Source organism: Phyllostomus discolor, chromosome 13, assembly GCF_004126475.2.
Source record: "Phyllostomus discolor isolate MPI-MPIP mPhyDis1 chromosome 13, mPhyDis1.pri.v3, whole genome shotgun sequence".
Taxonomy (NCBI): domain Eukaryota; kingdom Metazoa; phylum Chordata; class Mammalia; order Chiroptera; family Phyllostomidae; genus Phyllostomus; species Phyllostomus discolor.
The window spans coordinates 3,961,695-3,979,422 of NC_040915.2; the positions used below are offsets into that span (position 1 = coordinate 3,961,695).

Below are 17,728 nucleotides of genomic sequence, written 5' to 3' on the forward strand. Positions count from 1 at the left end.
AATTGATCCTCACCCAAGGATACGTTTATTGATTTTAGAGTGAGAGAAAGGGAGAGAGAAACATCGATTGGTTGCCTCCCATACATGCCTGGACTGGGGACTGAACTCCCAAGCTGTACATGTGCCCTGACTGGAGATCAAACCCGCAACTTTTCCTGGTGTGCGAGACAGTGCTCCAGCCGACTGAGCCACTGGGCCGGGCCCAGTGTAAATGCTGTGCGGAACCACCTTACTATCTTCCAGGTTGGTTGTACCGTTTTACGTTTTCATCAGTAGTTTACAAGGATTCCAGTGTCTCCACGTCCTTGCTGACACCTGTTATTTTCTGATTTTTTAAAATGGTCACTGACCTAAAGGGCATAAGGGAATATCTCATGGTGCTTTTGATGTGCAGCCCCCTAAGGATTAATGATGTTGAATGTTTGCTGGATCGCTTTTGACTGATTGATTCTGCCAATCTCTGACTTTGATTGAAGTGTTTAATCCTTTTATATTTAATGTAATTGCTCATAAGGCAGGGTTTATGTGTTCCAATTTGCTATTTAATTTCTATATGTTTTATGTCTTCTTTGTTCTGCTAAATCAATATTTTCTAGTGTACCATTTTCACTCCTTTTTTTTTAAATCTTATTTTTTGGTTATTTTCTTAGTGGTTGTCCTGGGATTACAATTAACATCTTAATTTAAGATAATATGTTTTTGATTTTAAAACAATGTACGTTCATCTCTGTACAGGTACTTTGCTCCAGTATAGCCCTGTTTGTTACCCTTTACTGCTTTATTCACTGTCGGCCTGTGAACATGGTTTTAGCATTATTGCTTTATTCAACTGTCTTTTAAATCAGGATAGAGAAAAATTGTAAATATTGCCTTTCATTTTTTGCTTTTGGCAATATGACTATAATGTGCTTACCATGTTTTGCTGTGTATAATGTACACCCATGTTTTTGGCCCATACTTTCAGGAAAAACATCTTTCATTTTAATTTTAAAAATTTATTTATTTATATTCAGAAACAAAACTGATTATTGTATTCCAGGGTATTATTTTGCATATGGATATCATTATTGTTTTCTAGAGTTACACTTAAAAAAAAAGATTTTATTTATTTATTTTTAGACCCAGGGGAGGGAGGGAGAAGGAGATCCTTAGGAGAGAAACATCAATGTGTGGTTGCCTCTCATGTGCTCCCTTCTGGGGACCTGGCCTGGAACCCAGGCATGTGCCCTAGACTGGGGACTGAACTGGTGACCCTTTGATTCGCAGGCTGACACTCAGCCCACTGAGCCACACCAGCCAGGGCTCTAGAGCTACACTTTTAATGCATAAGCATAAATAAAAGAAGTAAAAACATTTATATAGATACAGAATTAGCACTACCCATGTATAACATGCATCCTTATTTTTTCCTCAAAAATTTGGACAAAAAAGTGTGCATTATAGACAGCAAAATATGGTAGGTGTGGAACTCTTTGACTTTATCCTATTTGGGTTTTTAAAAGTTTCTCTTATGTGTAGACTAAATGTTTTTCTTTAAATTTGGGGAGGTTTTCAAGGAAAGAAATGATAGGAAATGAGGGAGGGTAGCTTGGAATGGTTAGTTGGCAAAAGCCTCTTTGAGGAGGTCACATTTGTGCTGATTCTTCGATGGCCAAAGAGAGCTGTGAGGGTGTGCAGTAAAGGGTTAACTCAACAGGCTTGGGTTGTCCCAACCCTGCACATTCCAAAAAAAGGACTGGCCCTGACCAGTGGCAGGGAGATAACCTTTAAGTCCTTGAAACATGCTGCTTAACAGGAAAGCCTTTGAATACCTGGGGGCCCTCCAGCATGCCAGACAGTTTATGCCAACAGTGCAAATTGTCGTGGGGGTTTTGGGTCATGTTGTATCAGTTTGAGCTTTGGAGGGGCTGGGGACTGAATAGATAAGGCTAGTTACTCAATAAAATCTCAGTAAAAACCCAGGACAGTAAGGCTCAAGTACACTGCCACGCACTGTTGCCGGGAGGAGTGGGCTCTCCGTGCAGCTCCCCTGGGAGAGGAAGCTGGGAGCTTGGGCTCTGTGTTCCTCTTACCTTTCCTGACTTTCATCTGTAGCTTTTTGCTATAGTAAATCATAACCATAAGCATAAAAAAATAAGTTTGGGCTGGTTTTGGCCATTATTCTTTTATACATTTCTTCTGCTTCTCTCTCTCTCTTCTCCCCTGGTGTGCGTCTGCTGGCGCACTTCAGTGCATCCCTCAGGTCTCAGGCTCTGTTTGCTCCCCTCCCTCTCCTGTCTTCCTTCCTCAGGCCAGACGACCTTCACTGACCTGGCTTCAAGTTTGCTGATTCTTTCTTCTGCTGAACGTTGTCGAGCCCCAAATGAAGAATAACCAATTCTTCATTTGGTTATTGTACTTCAGAGTTGCTGTCTGTTTCTGTTTTTATACTTTCTCTCTGTCTATTGATTGTCTCCATTTTGTAGTACATACTTCTCGGCCTTTCCTTTAATTCTTTAGACATCATTCCCTTTAGTTTTAAAAAAATGTTTAAAATAGCAAATATACAATCTTTGTCTAATTTTTGCAACTGGGCTTCCTCAGAGACAGTTTCTATTCATTGCTTTCCCCCCTTTTTTTATTGCCATGCCTTCTTGTATCTTTCTGTGTCTCATATCTTTTTTGTTTTTAAAAACTGGGCATGTATAGTAATCTGATTTCCACAGGGTCTACTGTGGAAATTAGACCCTGCTCCTACTTTTCAGGACTTTTTGTTGTTGCTGTGTGTCATCATTGTTGCTCATGGTAAAGGGTTTTCCTGAACTAAGTTTCTGAAGTGTGCATTCTTTCTCATGTTCAGCTACTGACTTCTCTGCTTGGTTCGCTTAATGATCAGCAGAGACAGCGGTTTCCTTTAATGTCTTGATCCCGTAGGCCCCCCACTCTGTGCCAAGGGGCTCTTTGTGTGTGCTGGAGCACAGCTCAGTGCTCTCTTCCCCACTCTGCTTTGCCTGCATTGCCTGCTTGAGCGGAGCCTCCAGGTTAGCCAGAGGTGAGAGACAGGCTCCCCCAGGTCTTTCCTGAACATGTGCACAGCCCTTCCCCTGCGTGTGCCATCTAGATCCCTAAGAATATGCTGGAAAGGGGCTTTGCAAAGCCCCTTTAGACATCTCACCACCTAGGTATTTGTTGAAATTTTTGTGCCAGCTTCTTGTCTGCTCCCACTGCTGCTGCCCCTTCAGGCAGCTGTGTTTTAAACAATTGCCACTGAGTGTTTTTGGCAAGCACTCTGGAGACAGTGCTCTCCAATGAGCAAGCTCTATGTCAGGCCAAACACAGACAAGTCCTGTGTACAAGCTTTCCCATGGAGCTTACAGGCAGGTCAAATAGGGACCGTTCTCTGAAAATGAGCATTGGGGAGCTCTGGCCTGCTGTTTGCCTCCTTCAGCAGCTGCTGCTTTTCACAGGTACTGTAGTTGCAAGGCTGACAGCTTTTAGGGTTCCAGGGGACTGAGAAGATGGGCGAGGTAAAATGTCATATACACTGATGTTCTTAGCAAGACTTACAATTTTTTCTTGAATTGAGGGGTTGTGGTAAGTTCTTCATTAATTTCCATAGTTCTGACAAGGTCCATTTTTCCTAGTGTTCCTGCTGCTTTTCTGAGGCAGTGGATCGTCAGAGTCCTTAACCCACCGTTCCGGAAGCGCTTCTCCCTCTGAACTTCAGGAAGGGTTTCCTGGAGTCAGGGCAGATGGACAAACAAGCAAACGAACCCCAGCACTGGGACGTGGGGGCTGTGAGGTCCGCTGGTGCCTCTGTGTGTCCCTGCAGATCCAGCACAGGCATCTGCTAAGCAGCCTTGGTTTGCCTCATCTTCATTTCTTCCGCATTCTTAGCCTTTGCCCTCCATCTGCCCACCAGGCCTTCCTTCTCTCTCCCTCCTCTCTGCCGTCCCCCCTTCTTGTCAACAAGCATTTGTTGACCATCTCCTGAGGGCCTGTGGATCCGGACCCAGCTCCTGCCCAAGAGCCTGTGCTTTGGTCAGGGAGAAAGACACACTGGCAGAGAAGACCACCACGGGCTGGCACGGGAAGTGCTGGACAGAGGGAGGCGTCTGGGGTTGGGGGAGCCAGTGCGGAGCCAGGGCGGAGCCAAGGGAGAGCCATGGGTGTTCTTGGGGAAATGGAGGGTTCTAGAAAGAGAAAGAATCTTGCTCAAGGTCCCTAGAAAGAGGACCCCGGAAGTCCAAGAGCAGGGCCAGCCTTCCCCAGCTGAGAAACTGGCCTGTGGGGAGGCAAGACGTCCATTCCATTCTGAACGAGACACACACACACTGCAGGGCCGTGGAGGCATTTGCTGAGCAAAGGCTCCCTCTGGAGCCACAGAGAACTTCCCCCACGCCCCCCAGGCTGGCCTGCGCAGGGGTGTGCAGGGCCGGGGGGCAGCAGGAAGGTGTCTCCACCAGACCCTGTTCCCACAGGCAAAGAGAGCCTTTCTCCCGGGGACGCAGGAAGAGGCCTGGTTTACCAAGGGAAGGCGCCAAAGCCAGGGCACGCGTGTATGCAAAACTACCTGGAAATAAACACCAGGCCCAGCCAGAGCTGATCGGAGCAGAATGTCTGCTCCAGGCCTTTCACACCATTCTTCCCTTGGACCTCGGCTTCCTTATCTGCTATCGGGGTAATAACATGCGCCTGTCTCTCGGGGTTCTGTGGAGTTACATGAGATGAAGAACTTGAATGGATGCAGCACACAGGGTCGGGGGCCCAGCAAATCCTTGCCTTTCTTTGGCTTCTGCATTGCCATAAACTGGAGTCCTAATTCTAGTAGGTTGTTGAGGAACTTCAGTAATACTATACTTTGTCCTAAAAAAAAATCACTGTACATTCCTCATTTCCTTCCAGAATGGAAGTCAGGAGCTTACAGTGAAAGGCAATAAGTGTTTTACGAGGCCCGAAACGAGAACTGATGAAGTGCGGATGGAGCGGGCCTGGGTGTGTGTTGTGTTATGTATGTGGGGTGATTACACGCAGAACCTAGAGTGGAGGAAGCCACAGCACTCTGACATGAAACAGCCTTCAGCTTCTGGACGTCGGAGCACACAGAGGGCCCTGACGGCATTTCCCAGCGGGGCACTGTGGGGAGTTTCTCTGGGGGCTTCCACAGGGGGAGTGAGGTAATGCAAGAACACAGCACAGCGAGAGGCAGGAAGCCCACAGCCAGCACCAGGGAGGAGAGTCCGAGGCTCGGAGAGAGCCTGCTCAGCTCACCTGGCCTAGTCAGGGGTTGGGGGCACCTCAGGCATTGCCACCACACCTTCCTTGTGAGGCTGCGTGGGGGCTGAGCACATGGGCATTCACTCAGTCACTGCTTGTGCACTCACTCTCCTGGGGCCTGCTCTGTGCTGGGAGCTGGAGACTTGGCCCGGCCCGAGGCTTTAGAGAGGGCGTTTTGGAGGAGATGCTTGAGCTAGACTGTCAGGACAAAGAATACTGAACTTGGGGCACGAGTTCAGGTAGAGGAGATGACATGGTGGCAGGGGAGGACAGGAGTGCAGGAGCAGAGGGGAGGGCCCCAGACACCCACAGTGAGGCCGAGGGAGCTGTGGAGCTGAGGACTAGGAAGGGGGCAGGGACCCGCTGTGCCAAGGAGGACACTGCCCAGGACGCACAGTGAGAGTGAGAGGGAGGGATCCAGGGTGATGCCAGGGTGTCTGCCTAGGTGAGGGTGGCTGGCGGTCTCCTCTCTGTCACGGGGAACTGGGGAGAGCAGGCTGGGGGGTGCTGGCTCAGGGGGGCCATGTCCAAACTCTGGACCCAGAGGAGACAATTTGGCTTGATCCAGGGAGGGGGGCATCATGAGTGTCCTGGGGAAGTGTGGTGCCCAGGGGTGAGAGAGAAGTGAGAAGAGGGCCAAGGGCAGAATTGTTTAAGAGGCAAGTGGGGTCCTGTAGGAAAGGCAAAAAAGAAGGGGGTCAGAGATGTGGGAGGAAACCCAGGCTGGAGTGGAGCTGGGAATACAGGGTGGGGGTGGGGCGGCCCACAGGGAGGGTCTAGGAAGATGGCGACGGCAAAGCCTCTGCTGCCTGGACCGTCAGGTGGTCAGTGGTACTTTGGCCAAGATGATGTCGATGGAGTGACCGTGAAAAGAGACCAGAGGGTGGGGGTGAGTGGAAGGTGAGGCGGGAGAGCTGGGAGAGGGCTGGGTGTGGGCACCTCTGAGGAAGCTTCGCTGTGCGCGGCAGCAGCGGGTGTGTGCAGCAGGCGCACTCAGGTGAGGTGAGGATGGCAGGAGGGAAGGTGGCCGAGCATGTGGGCCCGTCCCCAGGTTGTACGGAAGGGAGGTGAAGGAACCTCCTCCTGCCTCTGCCCAGGGAAGGAGCAGACCGGTCTGGGGAGGGATGGGAGCGCCCAGGAGAACCAGGCACCTCGGGCAGGTGGAGTCCCTGCCCATTCCTGCAGAGAGGGGAGGAGGCTGTTTCAGGGTGAGAGGCTAGGGACTGGCACTGCTGCGGTTGTAATGAGATTCAGTGGGTGTCAAGGACACAAACGGGACAGTCACTGGACCTGTGATGTCAGGAAGCCGAGAAAAAGGGGCACCAGGCACTGTGGCCTCTGGGACTGGTGCACCCCACCGCATCCCTGGTCCAGGGCAGGCTTCTACACCTAGGTCTGCGAACCAGGAAAACCTGGGACTCACCGGGATCGCCTCTTCTTCCAGGCTTGCCACGCCGTCCGGGGGGCCCTAGACAGGGAGACAAGGATAGACTCGTTGAGAAGGGAAGCCAGGGGGCTCAGGTACAGTGAGTGCGTCAGCGGCTGCCCACCCCACCCTCCACTGCATCCGGGCGGGCGGGCAGCCTGCCCACCACCCTCCTGCTGGGGTTTGGGGAGAAACTGCCTCCTGCTCCTCCTTCCCAGGCAGGCTGCATTCTGCCCACTTGCTCGCTCATTCAGTTGTTTATTTATCTGTTTATTTATCCATTCACAGTCCCTTTGCAATAAAAACAATTACTATCTGGAAGTTCTTGAGAGAGGAGAGTTTGTAGCTGAGAAACTTCTGAGTGATGAGAAATCTAAGGCTGAGGGTGAGGGCAGCTCGTTAGCCTCCACTGCAGTGGAGCAACGGGGACAGCACAGCACAGAGAGGCACCGGCGTGGCCTTTCAGATGCTTGACCTCGGTCATAACAGGCACTTCCTACTGTCCTTCCCTCGCTTGCTAGAACCTTCTGCCCCTCCCAGCCTCCCCCCACCCTCACCCCGTCCCCAGTTTGGGCAGACGTGTAGACATTTCCCGGGATTTATTGCAGACAACATGTACACCACACAGATTCTTTCCAGCATCCAGCTCTCCCTCCGCACGGTTTGAGCCTTTCTGAGTTGACTGTGGGACCATCTGCCTCTGCCTTCTCTCCCTCTGTCCACGTAGGTGCTGGGAGAGGGTTCCGGGCAGAGGAACGCTGACCAGGCTGCTGCCTCAGTCAGAGGGCCAGGCCCAGCACGGCCTGTCTGTGGGGTGCAGGGTCTCTCCCGGAGCTTGCTGCAAACATCCCTGAGCCACGTGGCCTTGCGTTTTCACTTGGCCTGCCTCCAGTTTCACTCCGAGTCCTAGCCTTCCTTTCCTTTCTCAGGTGCCAGGGGAGAGGTGTGCAGGAGAGAAGATGTGTGGATTAGATTGCAGCTGAGACCCCACTTTACACCTGTCTCTCCAGCCTCCCCACCTCAGGCGCAGTGGTGGGCGGGGCGAGCACCAGAATCAGTGGATGGACAGCCGGTGGCTGTATCACAAGGCACTGCCCCTTCCTGTAAAGGTCACTCCCTCCCAAATTCCCAGAACAACCACCAAGGAGAGACAGACTCCTCGTAGTCAGGATGTGAGTCAGGCCGCCCGTTTTTAGGCGGTGTTCACTGCGCCCCTTGCCTAGGGATTGGGGCAGGGCAGAAAGGCAAAAGCAGCCTCTGTTTTGCTTTGACCTTTGTTTCGGGGGAGGCCCTGATGGGGAGGAGGGGGCATCTGAGAGAAAGAGAGCGTTGCAGGCCGGCGTGAGGCGCAAGTGCATTTCTGGCCAGCCTCGGGGGCTTGGTTAGACAAAACCCAAACATCAAGATGCTGCTGCTTGCACTCCTGAGTTTGCAATTTAAAAAGTATTATTGTGGTCAAGAACACGTGACATAAAATTTACCATATTTAACCATTTTTAAGGATACGGTACTTTAGTGTTAATGTATGTCCAGTGTTGAGCAAATAGGTCTCTAGAACTTTTTTATCTTGCAAAACTGGAAGCAACGCCCCCTTCCCGCCTCCCAGCCTTCTAGAAATCACCATCCTACTTTCTGCTTCTAAGACTTTGCTTGTTTTAGATAGATTAGTGGAATCTTGCAGTGTTTGTCCTTTTGTGATTGGCTTATTTCACTTAGTAAAATGTCCTCAAAGTTCATCCACGTTGTGGAAGTGATAATTTCCTTCTTTTTAAGGCTGAACGATATTCCACTGTACATATGCAGTATGCCACAGACTTTGCATGCATTCCTCCCATCTGGTGATGGAGACTGAGTTGCCCCCGCCCCTTGGCTATTTGAATAATGCTATGACACGGGGGTGCAGGTGTCCCTGCCCACAAGTGGGGCTGCTGGATTGTGTGGTCATTCTATTTTAATTTTTTGAGGCACCTCTACACTGTTTTCTATAGTGGTTGCACCATTTTACATCCCCACCAACAGTACACGAGGGCTTCAGTGTCTTCACATTCTTGCCAACATTTGTTATTTTATTTTATTTTTTTTGACCGTGGCCACCCTAAGGGGTATGAGGTGATGTCTCACTGTGGTTTTATTTTGCATTTCCTTAATAAGCAGTGATATTGACCATCTTTTTGTATACCTGATGGTCATTCGTATGTCTTCTTTGGATAAGTGTGTGTTCAAGTCATTTGCCTATTTTTAACTTGGATTCTTTGTCTTTGCTGTTGTTGTTGAGTTGGAGGAACTCTTTACATTTTTGGGCGTTAGCCCTTATTAGCTATGCGGCTTGCAAACATTTTCTCCCACTCTTTTCATACTGTTGCTTCCTTTGCTGTGCAGTTTTAAAGTTTGATGCAGCCTGATTTTTTCAGTTTGTTTCTGCTGCCTTTTAAATGATGGAGTTAGCTTTCATTTGTGGTGGAAGGTAAGGGCCCCCTCATGCTACTCGTCTGTGGTCATCGTTTCCCCACCCCATTTGCCGAAGGGATGACCTTTCCTGTGGCCAGCCCCGGCGCCCCCGTCAGACCTTAGAAGTGATGCGACCCTGAGTTCTGGGAGCAGACATTCATGCAAGTACTTAGCCTTTGCTTTTCCCTGATACCAGATCCAGGCCTCAAGTTCCATGCTGGAACCGCCCAGGGCCACCCTGCCTTGTAAGGCCAAGATCCTGGCTCCCATAACAGAGAGTGAAGCAGCTCCTCACGCTGGTCCGGTGTATCGGCTGGGGCCTGCAGCACCCGAGTGGCCAGCTGTCAACCTGACATCTCCACTCGGGTGTGCCTCTAAAACTTCAGGCCCCTCAGGGCCAAAACGCACGTCCTGTTCTCCTCCCAGCCCCTGGGTAGACCCTGTGAGGCTGGCCCTGCATTAGGACTTCTCTCCTCTCTGGACACACCTGTTCTCAGGGTGAGTGAGTGTGGGGGAGCAGGAAGCCCACTGGTACACGAGGCATGTGCTCCTCTGGCTCCAGGAGGGAAGAGGCGCAGCCAGCCGGTCCCTGTCCTCTGGGCTCTCCTGGGCAGTGAAGTCCACGCTCAGACCAGCAAGGCCACTAGCCCTGGGCTGAGGTGGGATGTGGCAGGAAGGGACCTATGGGTGGGAGAGACAGCCAGGCCTTTCCTGGCCCGGAAAGCTAAAGCAGTGCCGTGGTTTCCCGATGGTCATTACCGGGAATGAACGCAGAATTTTCCATCTGAGTAACTCAAGCCAGATGAAGACATTTGCCTTCATAGAGGTGGCTGAACCAAGGGCCTCTCTGGGTGGTTCTCCTGGGTGGCAGGGTTGGGCAGAGGGCCAGTGAGGAAGGGAGGCAGCCGTGTGGACAGCTGCCCAGGCAGGGGGTGCTGCCCAGTCCCCAGGGCCTTGGGGAAAAGTGGCGAGTAGGCTGGAGCGGGGCAGAGGCCAGGGCGCTGCCGGGAGCCCGAGGTCTGTGGGGCTGCAGGCTGGCAGACTGGACAGGACTGCCACCTGGTGGGCCCTCGTGGGGAAACAGAGTGAGGCTGCTGCTCCTGAGGCCCCAGGGCCAGTCGGAACCGGATTCTGAAGGCTTCTGTGTGACTACCTCACAAACTGACCACTGGTCCACCCTTTGAGTGTTCAGCCGCCTCTGGGACATTCCATCTGGACGCAGTGTGTCCAAACCCAAATGCACGGGCCGGCTGCCCACCTGCTCGCCTGCAGGGCTCCTAGGTCGGCCGAATGCGTGCGTCTCCGGTACCCACATAGCCAAGCCAGAAACCACCCTCCACCAACGGGAGACCCCTTCCTCCTGCACGAGAGCAACTCTCCCCTCGCCTTGCTCGCCCTCTCCTGTTTCCCTTTTCCACCATGGCTGGTTTCCCCCCCTCCTCACAGAAGGTAGCCCCCTGAAGTGTGCAGCCGGCACGTCCTGCAGCTTGTGTCCCCAGCTGCCTGCGTGGGGCAGGACATGATGATGTTAGTTTAGGAAAAGGAGGGAGGGAGGGAGGGAAGGAATGGAGGCAAGGAGAAATATGGTCCCTCCGTACCATTTCCTGGCATTCTCCTTAACTGCTGTCAAATCAAACAAGAACCAGGGCTTAGAAGAGACACAGGACCACCTGGTTTGATGGGCACAGGCCATTGAGACAGGGACACTTTCTGCCCTCCTTTGTCCTCCGTGACAGGAAGACAGAGGCGGCAAGGCCAGCCCTGCTCAGCCAAGTGAGGCCCTGGGCCGACATCTCAGTAGCTCTGCGGCCCGGGTCTGGGCCCAGACGCTGACGGAGCCCTCAGGTGTGTCCGCGCTGACCTGCAGCCCGTAGGGAGGCCAGTCTGGGGATTTCCCACATCCCTAATCTCTGTCGGCCCCCGGACCTGGGATCAGCACGCAGATATGCATGGGCTGGGAATGGGATTTCTCAGAGAAGCCCCGAGGTTTCAGGCGCAGTGGGTTTGGCCAGGGCCCCTGCTCGTGCTAAATGGCTCTGACGCCGGAGATATCCATCTGCCCGTTACATCGCCCCAGGGAGGAGGGTGGTTTCCTTAAGCTCTGTTTGAAGCCAGACAAAATGGAACCATTGCTAACTCATAAAAATCTCCTCTTTTGCCCTGGCCGGGTGGCTCTGTGGGTTGCAGCCTTGTCCTCTACACCAAAGGTTGCGGTGTGGGGCCTGGTCAGGCCACATGCCTGGGTTGCACATATAGGAGGCAGCTGATCAATGTCTCTCTCTTTCTGCTCTTCTCTCTCTAAAATCAATAAACATATCCTTGGGTGAGGTTTAAAAAAGGAACCTTTCCTCTGGTTGGGCTGGAAAACTCACGCCAACTGAACAGCTCCAAAGAGGGGACCCTGAATCCCAACAGGTTCCATCAGACACCTCCTCTGACAGCTCCTGGCCGTCGCTCTCTGCTCACAACCCTGGGCCCCTGCCACCCAGCTGGGCTGTGCTGGGCGTTGCCAGCCTAGGCCCCTCCCATGTCCTGGGCCCTCAGCCTTGCCTCCACCCTGCCCTCCTGCCAGCCCTGAAAGACAAGGGGCTTTTGCGCAATTTACCTAATTGAACCTATACACAGTGCTGGGAATGCTTTAATCCCTGCCCACTCACTTCTACCTAAACACTGGGGAAACTGAGGCTCAAAGAAGCCAGGAAATGCTCCCAGACACAACAGCCAAAAGGTGTTAGTCACCCAAAACTCCACTGATGGGTGAATGGATAAGTGAAACACGGTACACGCACACAACGGAATGTTACTCAACTCTGAAAAGGAAGGAAGTTTGGTCACACGCTAGAGCACGGATGCACTGTGAGGACATTCTGCCGGTGAAACAGCCAATCACAACAGCATGAACACCAGGTGGTTCCACTGAGAGGAGGCGCCTGCAAGGTCAGACGCCCGGGGACAGATGGGACCAGGGCGGTGCCGCAGCTGGGGGCGGGGGACGTGCAGTTAGGGCGGACTCGGGACAGAGTTCTAACTTTGCGAGAGGAGAAGAGTCTGGGGATAGGACGGTGGTGGTGGATGCTCGACTGCGTGAGTGTACTGAAAGCCACTGAACCGGACACTTAAAAATGGCAAATACAAACTATGTGCATTTTACCACAATGTAAAAAAACAGAAATGATTCCAGGATTCCCAGCTACTGAGGGCTGGAGGGAGACTGTGGACTTGGGTCGGCCCGGTGGAGACCGCAGTGATGCTGCGGGCAGCCTGGCGAGCGGACGGTGGCGTCCCCAAGGCCACACAGCGAGGAGATGGCAGCACCGGGATTGAACCCAGGTCTGCGTGACCTTAGAGCCGTTCCTCTGAACTCCATGGCCACTGTAACCAAGGCCAAGGATGTGTCCACGGCTTCTGGCTTCCCTTGGCCTTAAGACCTGGGCCTTCTTGGGGGCGCTGGAGGCTCCTTTATCTGACTCTTTTTCCAGAACTCCAGGAGGGGGGTTGCGGTCAGATGGTTCAAATCCTCCAGACCTTCAGCCTAGAGCTCCCCAGGGTTGCCTGGGGCCCGGGGCCATTGTAGGGGTGCACTTGAGCAGAGAAGTCAGGGGGGATCCTAGGATTTGAGCTTGCAAGACCAGACCATGAAAACATCTTTCCCAAATGCAAGTTAAACCACAATGAGATATCACCTATCAGAATGGCTATCATCAATAAATCAATATAAATCAATAAACAAGTGTTGGTGAGGATGTGGAGAAAGGGGAACCCTCATGAACTACTGGTGGTATTATAAATTGATGCAGCCACTATGGAAAATAGAACTACCACATGACCCAGCAATTCCATTTATCTAAAGAAACCCAAAACAACAAAAAGATATACACATCCCTATGGTATTGCAGCATTATTTACAATAGCTGAGCTGTGGGAGCAGCCCAAGTGCCCATCGATAGATACACGGGTAAAGAATATATGGCACATGTATGACATGGAATATCACTCAGCCACAGAGAAGAAGGAAACCTTGCCATTTGTGACAACACATCTGGACCTAGATGGTATTATGCTAAGTAAAATAAGTCAGACAGAGAAAGACAAATATCATTTAATTTCGCTTATATGTGGAATCTAAAAAACAAAATAAACAAAATGGAAACAAACTCACAGATACAAAGAATGACTAGAGGGTTGTTGGATGGGGGGTGTTCAGGGGTGAAAAAGGTGAGGGGATTAAGAAGTGCAGATTGGCAGTTACAGAGCTGTCGTGGGGATGCAAAGTACAGCACAGGGAGTGTAGTCAGTAGTATTGTAATAACCATGCATGGTGCCAGGGGGTACTAGACTTATTGCTGTGATCACTCCATAAGTTATATAAATGTCCAACCACTGTGATGTACACCTGTAGCTAATATAAGGTCCGTCCAGAAAAACTCGAGCCATTGTTAATGTAACGAGAAAGGTTTGTGCGACTTCGATGTAACCTGGCAGCCGAGATTGGACTGGAATGCGCATGTATGAACAATGACGACTTCACTATACTAGTCAGTGGGGGTGGTAGATGCTGTTGAGTGAGCATGTGTGCTGTGTGGATCTCGTATTCAAAATGGCTGAGTAGAGCAGCAAATCTGCATCAGATTTTGCATTAAGCTTGAACATTCTTCCGTGGAAACTACTCAGATTACTCAGAAGGCTTTCAGGGATGATGCATTGAGTGCAGCACAAATAAAAATGTGTCACAAATTCTTTGAAGGTGGTGGAGACTCTGATGAAAGTGATCCACATTCTGGAATGCCTGTGACAGCAGAACACCTGGGACTGTTGGACGTGTATGGGCTGCCGTCAACAAAGATCGGCGACTGACAGTGTGAGAACTGGAAGCTGATCTGGGGGATTCCAAAGACTGCTGTGTCCGAGATTTTGACGCAGGATCTTGGCATGAAACATGTCATGGCAAAATTTGTTCCACAGCATCTGCATGGTGCTGCAGTTGCTAATGACTTGATTCAAACCGCTGCCAATGAACCATAGTTTCTCAAGAAAGTTGTAACCGGAGATGAATGGTGGGTCTATGGCTGTGACCCAGAAACGAAGGCCCAGTCGTCCCAGTGGAAGCTGCCTGGTTCTCCATGCCCGAAGAAGGCGTGGCAAAGTCACAGCAAGATCAAGACCATGTTAACTGTGTTTCTTGGATTGGGGACGAGTTGTCCATCATGAGTACCCCCCTCCAGGCCAAAGAATTAATAAGGAATACTACTACCTCAGTGTTCTCCGTCGGCTGAGAGGTGCAATACAATGAAAATGGTGGCAGTTGTGGGCAACTGGTGATTGGCAGCTTCATCACAACAACATGCCCGCTCACGCATCATGTCTTGTGCAGGATTTTTTGTGAAATATCACATCACCCAGGTGACTCAGCCCCACTACAGCCCAGACTTGGTGCCGTTTGACTTCTGGCTTTTCCCCAAACTAAAATCACCTTTGAAAGGGAAGAGATTTCAGACCATTGATGAGATTTAGGAAAATACACTGGGGCAGCTGATGGCGATTGGAGAACTGTGTGAGGTCCCAAGGTGCCTACTTTGAAGGGGACTAAGCTGTCATTGTCCTGTGTACAATGTTTTTTGTATCTTCTTCAATAAATGTCTCTATTTTTCGTAGTATGTGGCTCGATACTTTCTGGACAGACTTCTTGTATGTTGTATATCAACTGTAACTGGAAAAACAAATTAACAAAATCTCCCCAGATAATTTTGTTTTACAAGTTTCAGACAACTTTGAGGCTGGAAATGCCCGACTGGGCAGAGGAGTGATCTCCCTGCTCATTTGCAGCTGTCCTAATGAAGCCCTCTGTTCCTTAGAGGGGGGAGTTATGTCCTGGGCATGCCTCTGTGTGGGCCCAGGGGACATGGTGCTCCTGGGGGGGGCACTGACTCCCCAAGAGGCTGGCCAGCCAGTGCAGTGCTTGGGCTGGGCCAGCTCTGTGAGCCGTGCTGTCCTCTGGGGATGAAAACCACAGCTCCTTGCTCAGCAAGTACAGCTCATTTCCAAAGGGTTTACACCCCCATGGGCTCATCTCCATCACCCAGCACACTGCAGGGTGCCTGAAGGTGCTGAGCCCCTTGCTGGTTGGAAGGTCCCAAAGCATTTGGAAGAGCAATGCACAGCTATTGGCTTGTAGAGCAAGTGTTCGTTTGGAAAGGATGGTTGCTCAGAGAGGTGACAGATCCCTACTGCCCCGATGACCAGACCTGGGGCACCTGCTTGGACAGCATGTCATTCTGCAGCCAAGCAAACAGAGCCCATGTGGGGAGGGGGCGGAGAGGGGAGCTGGAGGGCGGCCCAGCATCACACTCACAGGGGGTCTCACTCGAGGCACTGACACTCCCTCCAGAGGGGCTGAGAGCAGCGGGCGACATGCAGCCCCTGACACTGAGAAGAGGAGAGTTTGGTGGCTCCCTTTGCAGGGTGTTTGCTGTATGCTGGGCGGTAACCTCGATTCCATGGTATTAACTCATACCTTTCCCCATCAGACCTGTGAGGAAGGCTACTGTTATTCTCCCCCTGTTGTGGATGGAGACATAGAGATCGGCCGACCCTCTGGCGTCAGATAGCTGCGGCGGGCAGGGCTGTGCAGGGAGGCCCAGAGTGAGGGCTTACACGCCCCGCTGCCTGCCTCCCACCCCAGAACTGCTTCCTGAAGGCAAGTGGTTACCTAGTCCACCGTTTTTATAATCACTTCTGGGCATTTATTGTTATTTTTTTTAAAAGATTTTATTGATTTGTTTTTAGAGAGAGGGGAGGGCAGAGACACATCAGTGTGAGAAACATCCATCGGTTGCCCCTTGTACGCACCCCACCAGGGGACAGAACCTGCACCCTAGGCATGTGCCCTGATGGGGAGTTGAACCGGTGACCTTTTGCTTTGCAGGACAATGCCCAACCCACTGGTCACACCAGTCAAAGCTATTGTGTTTTTTAAATATACCAGGCACTGCACAAAATGGGAGGGGCCCAGAGACGGCTCTCAGAGGTCTGTGAGTGCCCCGCCGCACTGGAGGCCCCAGTGAGCGGTGCCAGCTTTTCACCTGCCCTCCTCACGCCTTCCGAAACACCTGTACTTTCCAGCTGGGTCCTCCCCGGAGGCAGCAGGAACTTTGAAGGACCGTTTACAACCAGACCAGACCAAAGAGGCCAGGCCTGCTCCTTGAGTTGTTGGCACACCAGACCCAGGAACAGTCTCCCAGGGCCCCCCCCAAGGCCACATGGGCACAGCACGCCCTGAGACACCAGGCTCCTGGCTCTCCGCTGGCTCTGGGGCCTTAACCACCCACACATGGCCAGCATATCCCCTGGGCCGGACCAAGGCTGGGATTTATTGCTGTCAGAGAATGAAAGACTTTTCATTTTTTATTTTAGTTTTTCTAACTTAAAAGCCGTTCATGTGAGCTTTGATTTTCATGAGAATCCCTCGTAACCTGAAAGACAAAACCCTGCCCAGACCCACTGAGGCGGTCCTGGAAAGGGTGGGTGAGTCCTGGCAGCTGGAAGCCCTGGAGCACGCGGCCAGCAGGGTGGAGTGTGCACTTAGGAAGGACACTCGGGGACAGCTGGCCGCTCAGAGCACCCACTCGCCCCAAGGTCACCTGACCCTATGCACCTGGACCTTGGGCTCCTGGCTGCTCAGGACAGAACAGCAGACCTCTCGCCCGAGGGACAGGCGAGTAGCCCCTGTAGGGCCAAGGGTGCTTGAACTAGTGAATCCGGGCAGTATGGGGAGCAGGTGGGCACAGTCCCAGGACTGAGGGGTTCCCTGGGACTGTTGGAGCTGAAACCGGCACAGTCCCAGGCAAATGAGGCTTGGCCACTGCTTCCACAGCGAGCAGCCGGTGAGGAAGGACAATGCCACGTGGCCCCAGGTCTCTCCTGCTTCCCCTCCCCCACCCCCAGCTCCTCCTGCTCCTCAAGCCTGCCTGGCCCCGCCCTGCCACCCGGGGGCCTCTGTGCTCACTCACTGTCCCCGGGGGCCCTCCTTGCCCTGACCACAGCCAAAGTGCCCTGCCCTCAGATGCTCTTGGTCACATTTTCCTGTATGATTTTCTTCCAGCTACTTATCTCTATCAAAATTACTTGATTTATTTATCTTAGTTGCTTTTCAGTGTGTATGGTTTCTCTCTCCTCACCAGAACGTGAGCTCCCTGAGGGGGGGGTCCCTGCCTGCTGACACCCAGGCTGGCGCTGCCCAGAGGTCAGGGCTCCAGCCAGCTCCGTGCTGGGGGGGGGGCGGAGCTCCAAGGCGCTGGGACCCCTCAGAGGCCCAGGAAGAGCACAGGGCCCTTCTGAATTGGAAGGAGGGAGAAGGAAGTAGGTGTGCAGCCAGGCACAGGCCTGTGCCGTCCCCCAGGATCTTTGCAGTGGACCTGTGTGGCGGGATGTAGTGTCGCCCGTCTCAGAGCTGGGGGCGGGGGGCTGCCCAAGGTGAGTGGCTGCACCATCTGGGCTGCCTGGCGGCAGGACTCTGAGGTCTGAGGATGCGGCCCCCGCCCGCGCACACCCTGTGGAGGAGCACAGAGGCTGAGCTGAACGGGAAGGCCCAGGGCAGCCCCC

General features: G+C 52.3%; 1 protein-coding gene across 7 annotated transcripts in view; it reads right to left on the reverse strand.

The window, feature by feature from the left end:
* The window catches only part of COL23A1 (collagen type XXIII alpha 1 chain), a 291,034-nt gene that overhangs the window by 49,483 nt on the left and 223,823 nt on the right, over window positions 1-17,728 (reverse strand). For all 7 annotated transcript variants that reach the window (XM_036014916.1, XM_036014914.1, XM_036014917.1 and 4 more), the window contains exon 3: window positions 6,680-6,724. In XM_036014916.1, coding sequence (XP_035870809.1) covers window positions 6,680-6,724 — 45 coding nt within the window. The remainder of the gene's footprint in view (window positions 1-6,679; window positions 6,725-17,728) is intronic.